The 15,403-nt window shown below is 43.3% G+C and overlaps 1 protein-coding gene across 3 annotated transcripts in view; it reads left to right on the top strand.

Moving 5' to 3' along the window:
- Positions 1-5,752: 5,752 nt before the first annotated feature.
- ASCC2 (activating signal cointegrator 1 complex subunit 2) overlaps positions 5,753-15,403 on the top strand; it is a 32,097-nt gene continuing 22,446 nt past the window's right edge. For 2 of the 3 annotated variants that reach the window (XM_032953767.2, XM_032953765.2), the window contains exons 1-7: positions 5,753-5,931; positions 7,248-7,340; positions 7,749-7,907; positions 8,983-9,189; positions 10,576-10,705; positions 12,775-12,842; positions 13,018-13,131. In XM_032953767.2, coding sequence (XP_032809658.1) covers positions 5,926-5,931; positions 7,248-7,340; positions 7,749-7,907; positions 8,983-9,189; positions 10,576-10,705; positions 12,775-12,842; positions 13,018-13,131 — 777 coding nt within the window. In that variant the 5' untranslated portion in view covers positions 5,753-5,925. The remainder of the gene's footprint in view (positions 5,932-7,247; positions 7,341-7,748; positions 7,908-8,982; positions 9,190-10,575; positions 10,706-12,774; positions 12,843-13,017; positions 13,132-15,403) is intronic. The other variant, XM_032953766.2, reaches the window with a different exon arrangement.

Raw genomic sequence — 15,403 nt, 5'->3', positions numbered from 1 at the left:
ATTAATCTTCTTATATCTGCCCAGTGTCCAATTCTTTTTCCATGCTCGATGCTCAGCTTCGATGGGGAATTGGCATCCTGTGTCTCTGAAACCCTGGCACACCCCGTCTGACCTAAGCACACTACGGTACTCTACTGGGATGAGCCATCCGCTAGGTACGTGACGAAGTCGCTCACTGCTCTGCCAATGATTGCAGGCCTCCCATCATTTCCTAAACCGATTTGAAAATTGCTTCTCGAAAAAAGATGCTCTTGTGCATTCCCACTCTTAATTCACGCCTCTAAGCCTTAAACTCCCAGTTATTTACCAACCTCTTAAAGTCAATCCCTTTTGGAATAACATCCTCCTTCCAGAGTGGGGTTTACAACGTCACCGTCCTGCCAAGCTTCTCCTCCACCACCCCTCACACATTTTACACATCCCGTCATCCACACAGCCTTCTGGGAGTCCATACTTTAATTCATGGCCCCTGCCTCTCCATTACAAACTTGACCTTGTTTCAAACATCTGCAATGCACTCCTTAAAAACGTCATCCTCGGTTTACACAGTCATCAAATCCTCATCTTATTCTTCCTCTGAAGCCCACATCGGTAAAGGTCGCATTATCACACGCTCGATTGGACATAAAACCCCACCACTAGTGGGTATGTAATTAATATGTAATTAATATAAAATGTAATTAAAGCACACAAATGTGATAACATACCTGGTTCAATACTGACAGTAACGAGCCCCTGGCACAGTGAAACCTGTGCTACAAACAGCACCGTAGTTCTGAGTGCGCAATGCGTGCAGATTTGGCCATTTGACACATGGCACAAAGGCCGTGGTAACCCGGGCTGACTGCTGACACAACAACAACACCGCTGCATCGCCGTGTTTTTCGTTCTGATGAACCAGCACGGTTAAGCCCAATTTGCTGCCTTAACACAACCACGGCCCCATAACAGAACAGAGCCGTACATGTGCCGGCTCAGAGTAACTCCGTGCAAATAAGTGCTGTGCGGTGCTTATCTCTGTTCGCAATGTACATTCTACCTTCTTATGGTGAGAGCCTGTCGTTACTAACCATAGAGCAGACGCTGTTGATTTCCTACAAAGTTATTCTCTTTTATTTAGCTCAGAGGAATGATGGTAGTGGAGCTACGTCAATAACTATAATGTATTTGTTCAGTATAAATTGTTAATTTACTTAATACTGTGCTGTATATTATATCAGCACCAACTCAAATCAATGTATTTTTTGTTTAAATATGTGGTGCCTCTGACACAAATCTGGGCCATTACATTAAAACTCAACAAAACTAGAGAGATTTTAAACAATGAGAAATATATATCGTTCCAAACATGTTTCATTGATCATCATGAAGCAATTTTCATACACTGCTGGATGAAGACCACATAAATCCACGGCCATCTCTCACGACCCTTCGATGTTACAATCCGCCTCGCGCGTGCACATGAGAGCTCCACCTTTACGGTTCCTGTCCGCGTATGCGCGTCCTGTCCACTGGCTGCCACGCCATGTCAGAATCAGAATCTTTATTTGTCCTGGAGGAATCCGATGAGCGATCAAACTCTTTTTCACAGATGTCCAGTAGGGGCGGGTCAGCAAGTTACAACGAACAATACAAACGATAGGAGCGCAAAATAGAGAAAAGATAAGCAAGTCACTATAAATAGATTTAAAAAAAAACATAACGCATACAAGTACAAATTGCATGAGTACATACATTCTTGCTGATTTTTCAACACTGAATGCAAGCTTGGGCAAGGCACCAAAACAACAAAACAGCCACAAACCACATCAAGACAACACAGTCCCTCAATAAAATTGCAAATTCAAATTTAACTGTAAATACACGGGTAAGGATCAAAGTTACAACCACATTACATTGCTAATGTGGTTGTATCCAGAACTAATCTGCTTACGTTTTTTTAAGGAAGATGAATGATTCTGATTTAAAGTTTTCGTGACTGCAGGGATTCATATTCTTGGTTCTTTCGGTAAAGTCACGTAGAAGGGAAACAATAAAATTATAAAAATATTTTTTTTATATTTGTATTATTTTGTTTCCCTTCTACGTGACTTTACCGAAAGAACCACGAATAAGATGAATGATGTTAAGGAAGGAAACAAGGTTGTTGTTCGAAAACGTTAGTGCCATAATGGCAAAGGCGTTGTCGGATAATTTGGGGGGGGGCACGTGCCACCCCCCCCCCCCCCCCACTGGCTCCGCCAGTGTTTAGGAGCAATTTTAGTGTTGACAATTGATATTGAATTCAGTTGAAATCATTTTGGAGATTCTGTTTGACTTCGTTTGGAAATTTACTCGATACGAGCACGACAGCATAATCAGCAAAGAGATTAAATTCTGAGCGATTTAAGTTTAGTCCAAGATTGTTAAAATGAACAGAATTGGACCCAGCAAAGAGCTTTGTGGAATATCCTTTGTTATTTCAATGTGTGGACGAGATGTTATCACTGTGAATTTCTAGAGCGGTCTGAAAGATAACTCTTAAATCAGTTTATTGTATTGTCAGAACATTTTAGTTGAGCAAGTCTTTTGAGTAGAATATCATGGTCAACAGTATCAAAGGCATTTGACAAGTCGAGGAATAGTGCATAGCAGTAGCCTTCATCCAGATTACTGAAGATAAATAAATATGTGATATATTCTACGGAGGGCTAGAAATCTTAAATTTGGCACACGTCTTTGGGAGTCTGTGCCGAACGCCGTAAGGAAGTTCAGGATTGTGTCAATCAACTGCTTGGGGGCCATATTCTTGGTTCTTTCAGAAAAGTTACGTAGAAGGGAAACAATAAAATAATAAAAATCTAAAACAATACAAATCTCGTTTCGACTGCAACACAAGCAATCATCATCAGGTGTGCAAACCACAGCAAGAAAATTAAAAAAGTGGCGTTTTTTTATTATCGTTAGCACCACAGAGAGTGATTTGACAGTTTGATCAGATGGACGAGTCCATCTATCTTCGGAAAAAAGGAGGGGGGAGACGAAAATAATGGATGCGGTCTGCATGAAAGCCACCTTAAGCGTGAACACAATCAATTAAGACCCGAAATGGTTTATCAAATCCTTCCAATGATTTCTAAGCCAGAATCCATCTTCTCGGTTGAAATTGTCTCTGTGTTTGTATATGTGGATAGCCCATGAACGAATCTCTCATGATAGCCAGATGGCTTGCAAAGAACCTCTGCCTTGGAGAAGTCAATTCCATGTGAGCCTACTAAATTATAACAGTGATCTGCCACGGCCGAGGTGTTGGTCCTACCGTGTTTTAGGTCTGCTTTGTGTTCACGAATGCGGTCTGAGACATGTCGTTTGGTTTCTCCAATGTAACTACTACCACAGAGGCAACTTAGTTTATAGACGGCAGGGTACTGTATGTCCAGAATCACATCTTCTACAGATGGAACCAAATCACGGATTTTATGCAATGTGTTGAATCGGACCTGGATCTTGTGTTTATTCAAGATTTTGGAGATCTTTTTTGTGATCCCCGCAATGTAGGGTAAAGTGATGGTTTTGAAAGGCTCCTCAAAAGGGTCCTTCTTCATGGTTGGAGTGATAGCTTTGCAGATTGTGTAGTCGGAATAACCATTAGCCTTGAGTTCACTGGCTATTTGTTCCTGGTCGGACATGCATTGGGCTCTATGGTGTAGAGTCTTGATGAGGGAATTCTTCTGGGATGGATGGTGGTGGGAATCCGGTTTCAAGTAAGCATCCGTATAGGTAGCTTTCCTGTAGACAGAGTGGCTCATTGAACCATCAGGTCTCTTTTTTATTAGGACATCCAAAAAAGGTAGCTTGCCATCTTTTTTGACTTCCATGGTAAATCTGATGGTTGGGTGTATGGAATTGATGTGGTCGAAGAATTGGTCTAGAGCAGGCCGGCCATGTGGCCAGATGACAAAAGTGTCATCCACGTACCTCTTCCATAAGGTTGGGTGCAGAGTGGCAGTCTGGATGGCGTCTGTCTCAAATTTCTCCATGAAAATGTTGGCTACAACCGGAGATAGGGGGGAGCCCATTGGGGTGCCCTCAGTTTCTTTGTAGAAAATTCCATTCCAAGTGAAGTATGTATTCGTTAAGCAGTGTCTCACCAGGGGGGGTACCTCAGTGTTTAGTCCTTGATGAACCAAGTCTTCAATGATTGCAATGGTGTCAGGTACAGGAACTTTGGTGAATAAGGAAACTACATCAAAACTGACAAGCAGGTCGTCTGGGGACAGGGAAATACCCGTTATTGTGGATACCAGGTGATTCGAATTTTGTACCGCAGAGGGGGTTTTTCCAGTGAAAGGCCGCAGGATTTCAGACAGAAAACGAGCCAGTTTGTAGGTGGGGGAGTTGATAGTAGAGACGATGGGACGAAGGGGTGTATCTTCTTTATGTATTTTTGGTAAGCAGTATAATCTTGGTGGCCTGGCAGCAGAAGGTTTCAACGAGAACTGTTTGGTTTGATCAATTAATGCGGTTGAATCAGAAATTATTTTATTGGTTTGTATGACGAGGCTGTTGGTGGGATCTCTTTTTATTTTTGTATAGCTGCCATCGTTGAGTAATTCTTGAATTTTGTTGTTATATTCTATTTTATCCATGATGACAGTGGCATTGCCCTTGTCGGCTGAGAGGATGACAATGTCATCCCTCTTTTTTAATTCATATAATTCAAAACACTCATCTTTGCTGAGGTTGCTAGCTGGCATCTTAGCGTTTTTGAGGGTTGCAGCGATTTCAGATCTTGCTACGTCTGCAGCGATGTGACCCAGGCCCTTGAGAGCCACGTCTACTTGGGCAATGATATCATTAACTGGTATGTGTTTAGGTGTGACTGCAAAGTTTAGCCCTTTAGCAAAAACGGATTTCAGACCATCGGAAATAGAACTGTTACTGCGATTAATTACGACTTTGTTAACGTCTAGCTTTTTGGTGTGTGGGTCCGGTCTTTTGTTGGAGAGGAGGTTAAATTTGGAAATCAGGTTGTCCTTACATTTGGTCGACATAGTGGCAGCTGAAGAGGCAGTCATATTGTCTACATGTTCCCAATCCGAAGTGGACATTGCTTGGGGACCGTCTATAAATGACGTCACGAGATTTTGGACGATTTTTTACCCCCCCCCCCTCGTCACACGGCGTCACAAAAAGTCAGACCCCCCTCAAAAATGACGTCACAAAGCTCTGTCCCCAACCCCCCCCCCCCCAAAAAAAAACATGCTTCAAATCGCTTTAAACTATTATCATTGTAATGCGTATTTAATGTGGCGCTGCACTCTGTTGCAGGAGAAAACATTTATTAAAAGTATATTTAAGTAGAACGTGTTGTCTATATTTATTTAAAGTTGCGCATTTTGATGTGACGTCACATTTCTCAACCACCCCCCTCACGTCACACATCGTCACACATCGTCACAAATGTCTGACCCCCCCCCCCCCCCCTAGGTGCGTGACGTAATTTATGGACGGCCCCTTGGGTTCCCACGCCGTATTATCCACGGGTGTTGTTTGATCATACTTCCTGGCCGTGGCCAGGAATCGAACTCGCGTGGAAAAATCTGAAACTAGAACTGTGGCTTTTCGTGGCCAACAGTCGATCGGGTTCTGAGTTCCGGACGGCGGATTTTGAACTTAGGGCGAAACCACCTGAACTAAACAAGATGGCGGCCAGCGGAGGAGCGACTTCACTGATTGGTCTGCTGAGATCACGTGGCACCGCTACTCGATCCACGTGACCAATGTCACGTGGGGCTCTTTCGGGGGCATCGCGGAGTACAGTAGCGGCAGCAAACTCTGGTACAGTGCAAGCCTCGTTCCGCGTTCAACATCGCTGGGTTCAGCATCGCCTCTCCGTGGAACGAGTCTGACTGCTGATGAGATCCTGAAGATCGAGCCTGGTTCATGTATGTATGTTGAACTTCTTTCGCATCGTACGTAGCCAACCGTGCTAATCGGAGGTGGGGATGAAGGAAGACGAAACACAACAAGCGGTTCTACTGAAATGAGCTTTCAATCGAGATTGCAAAGTCCAGGGCTCCAGTGGCTTCCTAATAGTTGCATTTACAGTTGCATAAACCGTTTAAAAATATTTTATTATATGGAGTCAGATAGAGATGTATTCATTTTATTACCACCAATTCTCCATGCATAACGCGGTGTTTTTGTTTTTACCATACAAGAAGCTTCGGGTCGTGCGGTGAATGCGTCATGTTTGTTTTAATTGTGGTCTCTGTTGTGATTGTATTTGCGCAAGCGAGTCTCTTGAGCGCGCCTACTAGTGCCTTGGCTTCCTGAAGTTGACGTGAATGTCCACGTGTACATGTGACATCACGGTCTGGCAAGACTGCCCTTGATCCTGAAATCAGGACCGTCCCTTGCCGACAGGACTATCTTTGATACTGAAATCATGACTGACATTTGGGGCCGTCCATAAATGACGTCACGCGATTGTGGACGATTTTTGACTCCCCCCTCGTCACACGGCGTCACAAAAAGTCAGACCCCTTCAAATATGACGTAACAAAGCTCTGCCTCCCCCCCAAAAAAACATGCTTCAAATCGCTTTACACTATTGTCATTGTAGCGCGTATTTAATGTGGCGCTGCACTCTGATGTAGGAGAAAATATTTAAAAAGTCTATTTAATTAAATAGAACGTGTTGTCTATATTTAAAGTTGCACATTTTGGTGTGACGTCACATTTCTCAAATCCCCCCCCCCGTCACAGATCGTCACCAATGTCTGACCCCCCCCCCAGGTGCATGACGTCATTTATGGACGGCCCCTTTATACATGAGGTGTTTTGGGTTAGATGGCGTAAATATATAAATGTGTCGTTAAAACCCGCCACCACCCGACACAGCCAACTAGTAAGGGTTGTCATGTAAACAGAACGTGCCAATTCGTCACCAGTACAGCACACCGGTGTGTTGTTACAACAACTAGCTTGTTATAATTGCTACAACAACAAGCTTGTTGTAACAACTAACTTGTTGTAATTACTGGCGAAACGTCATACTCAGTTTGCAAATGTTGTGGCTTGGCTCTCCAACACACTGGTGCGCTGTACTAGTGACGAATTGGCATGTTCTGTTTACGTGACAACCCTTACTAGGTGACTGTGTCGGGTGGTGGTGGGTTTTAAGACACATTTATATATTCACGCGATCGAACCCAAAAAACCTCTTATGGATGACTCTACTTGCCGCGTTGTGTCTGCCATAGAACTCTGCCATGGCGACCATTCTGCCCCTGGATCGGCTCGTAGTGGAGGTCGTGGATGCACACACGGGTGCTGCACATAGAGTGCCTGCCCTGGTGGGTCACTCACTCACAGGCACTGCTACAGCAAAACGCAAACACTGGCACAGAGTACAACCTGAAAGGTACAGAGAAACATGGATAAATAGATACTGGGAATTACATTTACAGGAGGAGGAATAACATTGATCAGAGATTGAATGCAAAGCAGAGCAATATGGACCGTTAAGAAAAGAGGGCTTTAGCAGTACATGTCGCAAAAAGGAATGCTGGCCGACGGAAAAGACGATTGACAGAATGGCAGCCAAAGGAGAGATCGTGTTGGAAATGGCAGCCATCGTGAATAGCGAGCAAGGCAACAGGAAGAATCAAATGATCCCATCATTGACATGTAACACAATTTACATATAAGAGGTTCACCGGAGAGTCCCTCTGTGCACTGTGCTGTGGCGGTGAGCTGTGCAGCACCCTCGCTGGAAGGTGGAGCGGAGGTTTGTGGCGTACCGCCCACTCCCGCCTGAAGGCTGCCCTGTCGCACTGCACGAGTGGGTGGAGCGCTTGCGGTTTCTCACCAGCGATCTGGACTGGCTGCTCAAGCAGCCGCACCCACGCTTCTGGTCACAGGTTTTTTGTGCGACACATCACAACATTGACTCCAGAATTTTTGTTGTCGCTAAAGAAAATAGTGTCTCTCTTTTGTACTTTATTAAAAATTTTACAAAGTTTACGACTGTAATACAAGCCAGAAAAAGGTGCAAAATTATATTTTTTCAGACTACTTCATAGACCTGCTGGTCATTTTAATCTAAATATGACATAGCAACAGTTAAGCATTTCATTACAGTTTAATGCAATTCTTACGAATTAATACATTTTCGCGATAAAGCATGTGCAAAGACAAGCATGACTCTACATATTTGTTCTCTTGGATTTGTAATGAAGCTGTTAGATGTTGAACAGCACAGCATATTGTTTCTGTGATTAATTTTGGACAGATTCATTTTCTTTGGTTCTTTCGGTAAAGTCACGTAGAATGAGAATAAAATAATAAAATAAAACAATAAAATTTTATTTTATTCTCATTCTACGTGACTTTACCGAAAGAACCAAAGAAGATGAATCATTGCAGTCACGAAAGCTTTAAATCGAAATTTGGACAGATTGTGGCTCATCTTATCAGCCATGGGTCTGGCCACTGTTGGATGAAGGCTTACCCTGCTGTCACCATTTCTCACTGTCTCACGTTGCCATAATCCAACTTTTGCACAGGAACCAATCTCATAACTAAACCTGTGCGGGGATTACCCTTTAGGCGAGTTCATTTTAAACTTGCAGGGCAGTGCATCACCCGTGCTAGAGAATAGCCCGAAGAAGGAGATATCACGTAATTACTTCTGAGATCCCTTCAAGTGTAAATTATCAGCTTGTTGCACTTGAGAAGCCAGTTTAATTACAGTGGGCCAAAACCTACATTTTAACCCAGAATCTCAGTGGTGCCTTCTCACTGCTCTTACTCATGAACCACCTGGTCAATGAAACTGATAATCATCATCACATGTTTGCAGAAAAATAATTGTAAATGAAACTAAGAAAAAACATGAACCCAAAACAAACTGAATGAAACTTGGCACTACAATGGAAGTGTCATTTAAATTTACTGTAGCCAGCACTGACACAAGTGCCATGTCAACCCTGGCAGGTGGTGTTTGATGAAGATTTGCACAAGAGCCTGGATTCCTACGTTCGTCTGGTCCCCCGGGCATATGATGGTGCCATGGACCGAGGCGGCGCCTGTGGAGGGAAGTGTTCGAAGCAGGGTGCATGCGAACCTTGCAACTTGCAGACCCAGTTACACCGCCAGGTGTTTATGGTTTACCTGCGAATGTCAACAAACAGAGAAAGCAAGGTCCTCAATGCCACTCTAAACACACACCCATTGCTACAGCTTGTATAAAACACAAACATCCACACACACACACTGCTCCTATAACCAACACGAACATCCATACACAAAGTCTACAGCTCTAACCACACACAACCAAAGCCCTAACTGGACACTATAACACAGCACACACTTCTACAGCTCGAGTGTCAATTTATTTTCATCTTATTTCGTGTTTTTGGTTGTATCTAGTGGAAACTGAAGCAGTCACAAGCTAAAGATCTTAAAATATCAAAATAGATAAACAAAACTATTTACAATGAAGGTAGCAGTATATTGAGATTGCACAAAGAGAGTGGTAAAGTAAAAATCAGGAGAGAGCGTCAAAATACAAATTATATGAGGTGTAAGGCAAGGAGATAAGCTCTCAAAAATGTTATTCACAGCAACATTAAAGTATATTCTCAATAAACGGAGAGAGCATTCGTCATCTCATACTTTCTGATATTCGTATTAACGCAATGAAAATTATCTACAGGGAATGATTAAAGCATTTCTTGAAGAAGGCTGCAGAGTTGTAGGAGATAGATATGAGTAAAACTAAAGTCATAATTTTGCCTATCTCAAAGTAATTAAGAGGCATAACTGGAAAACAACAGAATGTTATATCTACGGCAGTTATTCAAGACATATTACGATCAAAATGAAGAGCGGTGTACGAGAGCAGGGATAATTGGGACGATACCAGGAGATAAGAATGGTGTTGGAACGGCAGCCAAAGAAGATAAAGTGCCTGAGATGACAACTGCCACAGAGATGGGATGATGAGATGAGCTCATGTGCAGGCATGAGATGGAATGTGGCATCACTGGAGCATGAGGTATGGGGATGGCATTGAGGTTTTCATCGAGTAGGGAGTGGAGAAACGATTCTCGTCATGATTGTGTATGGAGTGACTTAGCTAGAGGCAGAATATGACCATGAACGCTCTTCCAGCATATGTTACGAGTGCCATAATAGTCTTATTTTAAAATGAGCATCATGTTCAGAAAACCTCACTTGTTTTGAGAAGCTAAAAAAAACATACAATGTAATTGGTATTGGTCAAACATCCTCATGTTTATAATTATATGCAAATTATTCAATTAGATCTACACATAGCAACATCGCCCCCGACTGTGCATAATTGGCAGGACTCTCCTGAAACAGAGTTGAAATTGGCTTTCCACGGGAAACAAGCGTAATAATAAATGTATAGAAATACAATGTTATACTGATATTTTGTTATAGTCTCATGTTTACCTGACTGGCTATGGTTAGGAATATTAGATAATTTGATTGCAATCCATTGTCGCAATTTTATTAAATATTTCAATTGTAATAGAATACCTCATTTTATGTGCCCTGCAGGAATGCTTCCTGTCGACAGAAGCATTTGCCGAGGTTATCTACAACAACTTTCTCTTCGATGTTCCCAAGATCTTGGACCTGTGCGCCCTGTACGGCCGAGGGAATGGGGCTCTACTCAGCAAAATGATCGGTGCGGTTTAACACCGCTCGAGCGCTAACCTTGGTCCCCACTGACCTTGTCATCTGCCTGGGTGATGCTGTTGGTTCGATATTTTATTTATGAAAATCATGCATTTAAATCCCAGTATAGCAGTTCGCTCAGTTCATTAACGCTTCAGAGTTAACAAATTTCAAGTATATTTTGTTGAACCAGGTGAGAACTGAAGGTGAGACCTCTGTCATTAAAGGTAATTAAATACATACCAGTTTTTGAAGGTCATGTAGTAGAGTCCTATAGAGAGACTGATCTCTGCCACAGAAATGTGGAGTTTGAACTGCTAGATGAGGGCCACCAACAGAGATGGCCGCTACCCAACATTTGAGCTGTCAATATTTTGTTTTAACTGCCTAATAGATGGGTTTAATGATCTGCATTTTGAAATAGCCAACTCAACGTTTACTGTTTGGTTCTTTCGGTAAGGTCCCGTAGAAAGAAATTAAATAATAGAATACGACGTTTCGATTGCAACACAAGCAGCCATCATTAGGTACAAATAAATGAGAAAACAAACATAGTAAACTTGGAAATATAATGCAATGCAACACAGAGAGTCGGCCAACAAAACAGTCAACATCCCATCTGGTTGATTACGTTCTTGCAAAGATTGCAAAATTTGAAGTTAAGTGTGAAACAAACAAGCATGGCAAACCCCATAGAGGTGGTTCAAACTAGATTAGAAGCTTTCGTGACTGCAGCAATTACTCTTTGTTTCTAATCAACCAGGCTATGGGTAAACTGTGTGTTAACCGACTCTCTGTGTTTGCATTTCATTACACTTCCTAATTTGACTAAATTTGCTTTCTACCGTGCTTGTTTATGGGTCCATTCTCTCCTCCGGCCGCTATGGGCAGTAATTCCACACAACGCTCCGTGCTTGTTTGTTTAGAAGTCCAGTGTCCAGCTCGTCCGTCCCCTATGGGCAGGAATTCCACACAACTCCCCCTCTGCCCCACCCCCCCTCTCTCTCTATTGTCTTTCTGTGTGGCTATGTGTGTGTCTCTCTCTGTCACTGTGTGAGTCTCTCTCTGCTTGTGTGTCTGTGTGTCTCCGTGTCGGGGCCCTGCTTAGTACTGAGTTTACTCTGAGCACAACTTCCCAGGCTCCCGTATAGGCCATGGGTTCCAAAGAATAGGAACCAAAATATGTATTTCTACTGGAGGAATCCGATAAGCTATCAAGTTATTTTTCATAGATGTACAGTAGGGGCAGGTCAGAACGTTACAACAGCAAATAATACAAAAACACATTAGGATCGCCAATTTACTGGCAAGAAAAACAAATCACTTTAAAAATGTATACAAATGTTTGTCTAAGTGTGTGTCTCTCTGTGTGTCTCTCTACTTATGTGTCTGTCTATGTGTCTCCATTATCTGTTTTGTCTCTCTCAAATTTAGCAATCTTTGTAAGAACGTAATCAACCAGGTGGGGTGTTGACTGTTTTGTTGGCTGACTCTCTGTGTTGTATTGCATTATATTCCCAAGTTTATGTTTGTTTTCTCATTCATTTGTACCTGATGAAGGTTGCTTGTGTTGCAATCGAAACGTCGTATTCTATTATTTAATTTATTTCTACGTTACTTTACCGAAAGAACCAGTCACGAAAGCTTCAAAACTAAACGTTTATTTATTTTTATTCCCCGTGATGTTTTATTCATGTGGTGGTTTCTGTTGAGCGCGATACCATGGCCATGTTGAACCTTACAGGTGGTCCAAGTGCTTCCCAGTGACTTCTGTTCCACATCATAGTGCACAGCATCCCCACAGTTGCAACATCAGCACGGCCCATACAGCAATGCTCAGGTCTTTTGCTTGTGTCCATGGGAGATCTAAGATGAGTAATAGAAACCCACTTCGCTCTGTTGTGACCACGCTATGTTTGTTGCTGTTTGCATAAGGTCGTTGCTATTGGTATTGCTGAACGAGAATGGCTGGGATTGCTGAGGATTCTTTTAGCTGAATGTCTGATTTCAGTTTTACTGGTCTTTTTTGGTGGTGCCAGTGTGGGCATTGAGGGTCTGTGGTGTGGTCTGCCATTACAGGTAACATTTTCAAGAAGCAGCCAGCCTACCTCAGTGACCTGGAGGAGAGCATTCCTACTATCTTGCAGGCGAGGCAGAACCCACACAGGGCAGCACGTTTATTTGAAGCATGTGGGTGAGAGATGGCAGGAGCGGTAGAGCGGAGAACGAGGGACACTACGCCTCTGTGCCGCCAGGGCTGTGACACGCTGCATGGTGTTTAGAGTGCGGTTTTTCACGCACCAACGTGTGATTTGTGCGCAGGTGTTTGACATGATAGCGGGAAAATGCGGCGTAACGAGCCACGTGTGGAGCGATGGGTTTCCACAGAAGCTCACCGGCCAGGCCTCCCACTCTACAGCAACCATACCTGACTTGGTAATGCAGACTCGCAACACACAACGAACACGTGGCGGCGGATACCGAACATACATTCTGAGTGCGAAACACAACCATGAAACACCAAATGCACTTTTGTGTAATGCTAATCACTCGTGCATCGTGCTGCGCATATGATGCGTAACTAAACGTGCGCTGTGTACTTAATGGGGTTTGGCAGAGACTAGAAGGTGTGGGCAAGGTGGGGTGGCATCAATGACTTTGGCCATGACAACGACTTGATCTTGTTTACTTGAACATGCTGCACATATCGTACACTTTATACCGTATGCGTATACACACCATGGGTTTTCATTTGCGAGAGTTTGTCTACTGCATGCGTGCAGTGAAAGAAGATGTTTTGATACTCTTTGATTCTTTCGGTAATCACGTAGTTAGAAAAAATAATAGATCACGACGTTTCGATCGCCACACAAGCAATCGCCCTCAGGTGGGATAGGAAAACAGGCTGCTGAAACAAGTCCTTATATAGAGCCGAGAGGGGGGAGGGGGGGGTTGCCGCATTGGGCAAGAGGGTGGGGGCTAGAGATTGTGCCTAAGTGAGTGGGAAATCCAAAGATGGGAACTGAGATGGGGGGGGGGGAAGGGGGGGGATGTGGTTGATGCGAGAGCTGTGAGAGCTGAGGGGGTGGCCAGTGTATTGTGAGAGATTCGCATGTCAATGTAAACGACCCAACGCAACGGTGGCTGTGCTAGTGAGACATCCAGCTCATTAGAAAACAAACGACATCACATCGAAGGAAGGAGAGAGACACACAGAGAGAGAGACACACATTTTGGGACAAACACAGAGAGAGAGACGCACAGAGAGAGAGACACAGAAACACACATCCACACACAGACGTGCACACAAAGTGACACAGAGAGAGAGACACACATACACACAAAGAGACAAGAGAGAGACATATATAGGGAGACAAACAAAGAGAGAGAGACAAACCGAGAGACACACACAAAGAGACACACGCAGAGAGAGACACACACAACAACATCACAGCCAGTTATAGTTTGCTAAAAAACGAGAGCCACCACCACATCGACGGAAAGGGGCAACGTTGGCTTTGTTAGTGAGACATTTAGCCCGTTAATGTAAAGACATTTAACTTGGTAATGTAAATTGGTAATGTAACTCCGAGAGTCGGAAATAACTGCTGACAATGGCAGGTAGGATGGAAACATCAACAACCAGTTAAGGCCTGGTTAATCAGCAGCAAGGACGAGCGTTTTGAACTCGTTAAATTGAAAGAGAGATGACATTGTCATCCTCTCAGCCGACAAGGGCAATGCCACTGTCATCATGGATAAAACCACTTACAACAAAATTCTGGACCTTCTTAATTATGGCAGCTATACCAACATCAATAGAGATCCTACCAACCGCCTGGCCGCGAAAACCAACAATATCATCACTAAATCGACTTCTCTAATCGAACCGACCAAGCAGCTCTCTTTAAAACCTTCGGCTGCTAGACCACCCAGATTTTATGGCCTTCCACAAATCCATAAAGAAGGTACCCCGCTCCGTCCTATCGTCTCCACCATTAACTCACCCACCTACAAACTGGCTCGAGTTCTGTCTGAGACCCTGCTTCCTTTCACGGGCAAGACCACCTCAGCTGTACTTAACTCAGCTCACTTGGTTTCTCTAATCAAGGACATCTCAATGTCTCCAGATGATTTGCTTGTCAGTTTCAATGTAGTCTCCCTGTTCACCAAAGTTTCAAGTTTCATTTATTAGGTATTGCCCTGTGAGCCATGCGGCTGTTGAGTCGGGTGCAACCGCAACAAACAAAATATGAACAGAGAACATCTTAAAGCGACGACGCGCAACAGAAACATCCTGGATAAACCAACAAATCTTCCAGAAAAAAACACCGTATTACAACGCTGTGTGCAAAAATCCCAGTGTGATGCAAGACAAACAATAATAACCATAAGACAATTTAGATTCAAGTTATCAGGCCAACTTCACACTTCCGCAAGAAACATGGCTTAACCATATGTTTTAGAAATCACCAAAATAAAGCTATAAAATACAATGTAACAACAGTAATCATAGGAACTTTGATTCAAATTTAACAATAAACGATATACATAACATGTACGAACAAACTTTCAGCCATATCTGTCAACATGACACTCCCCTTGTATGATGTTTGAGTGAGTCAATGGTAGTGAGTGTATGATGTGTGAGTGAGTCAGCGTATTATGAGTGAGTGTATCACAGCATCCTCCCCGCCATCACGGCCTC

This window comes from Petromyzon marinus, chromosome 13 (genome assembly GCF_048934315.1).
Source record: "Petromyzon marinus isolate PM22_M1 ecotype Great Lakes invasive population chromosome 13, UKy_Petmar_22M1.pri1.0, whole genome shotgun sequence".
Taxonomy (NCBI): Eukaryota; Metazoa; Chordata; class Hyperoartia; order Petromyzontiformes; family Petromyzontidae; genus Petromyzon; species Petromyzon marinus.
The sequence above is the reverse complement of the archived record's forward strand: the minus strand, read 5'-3'. Positions and strand labels throughout refer to the sequence as shown.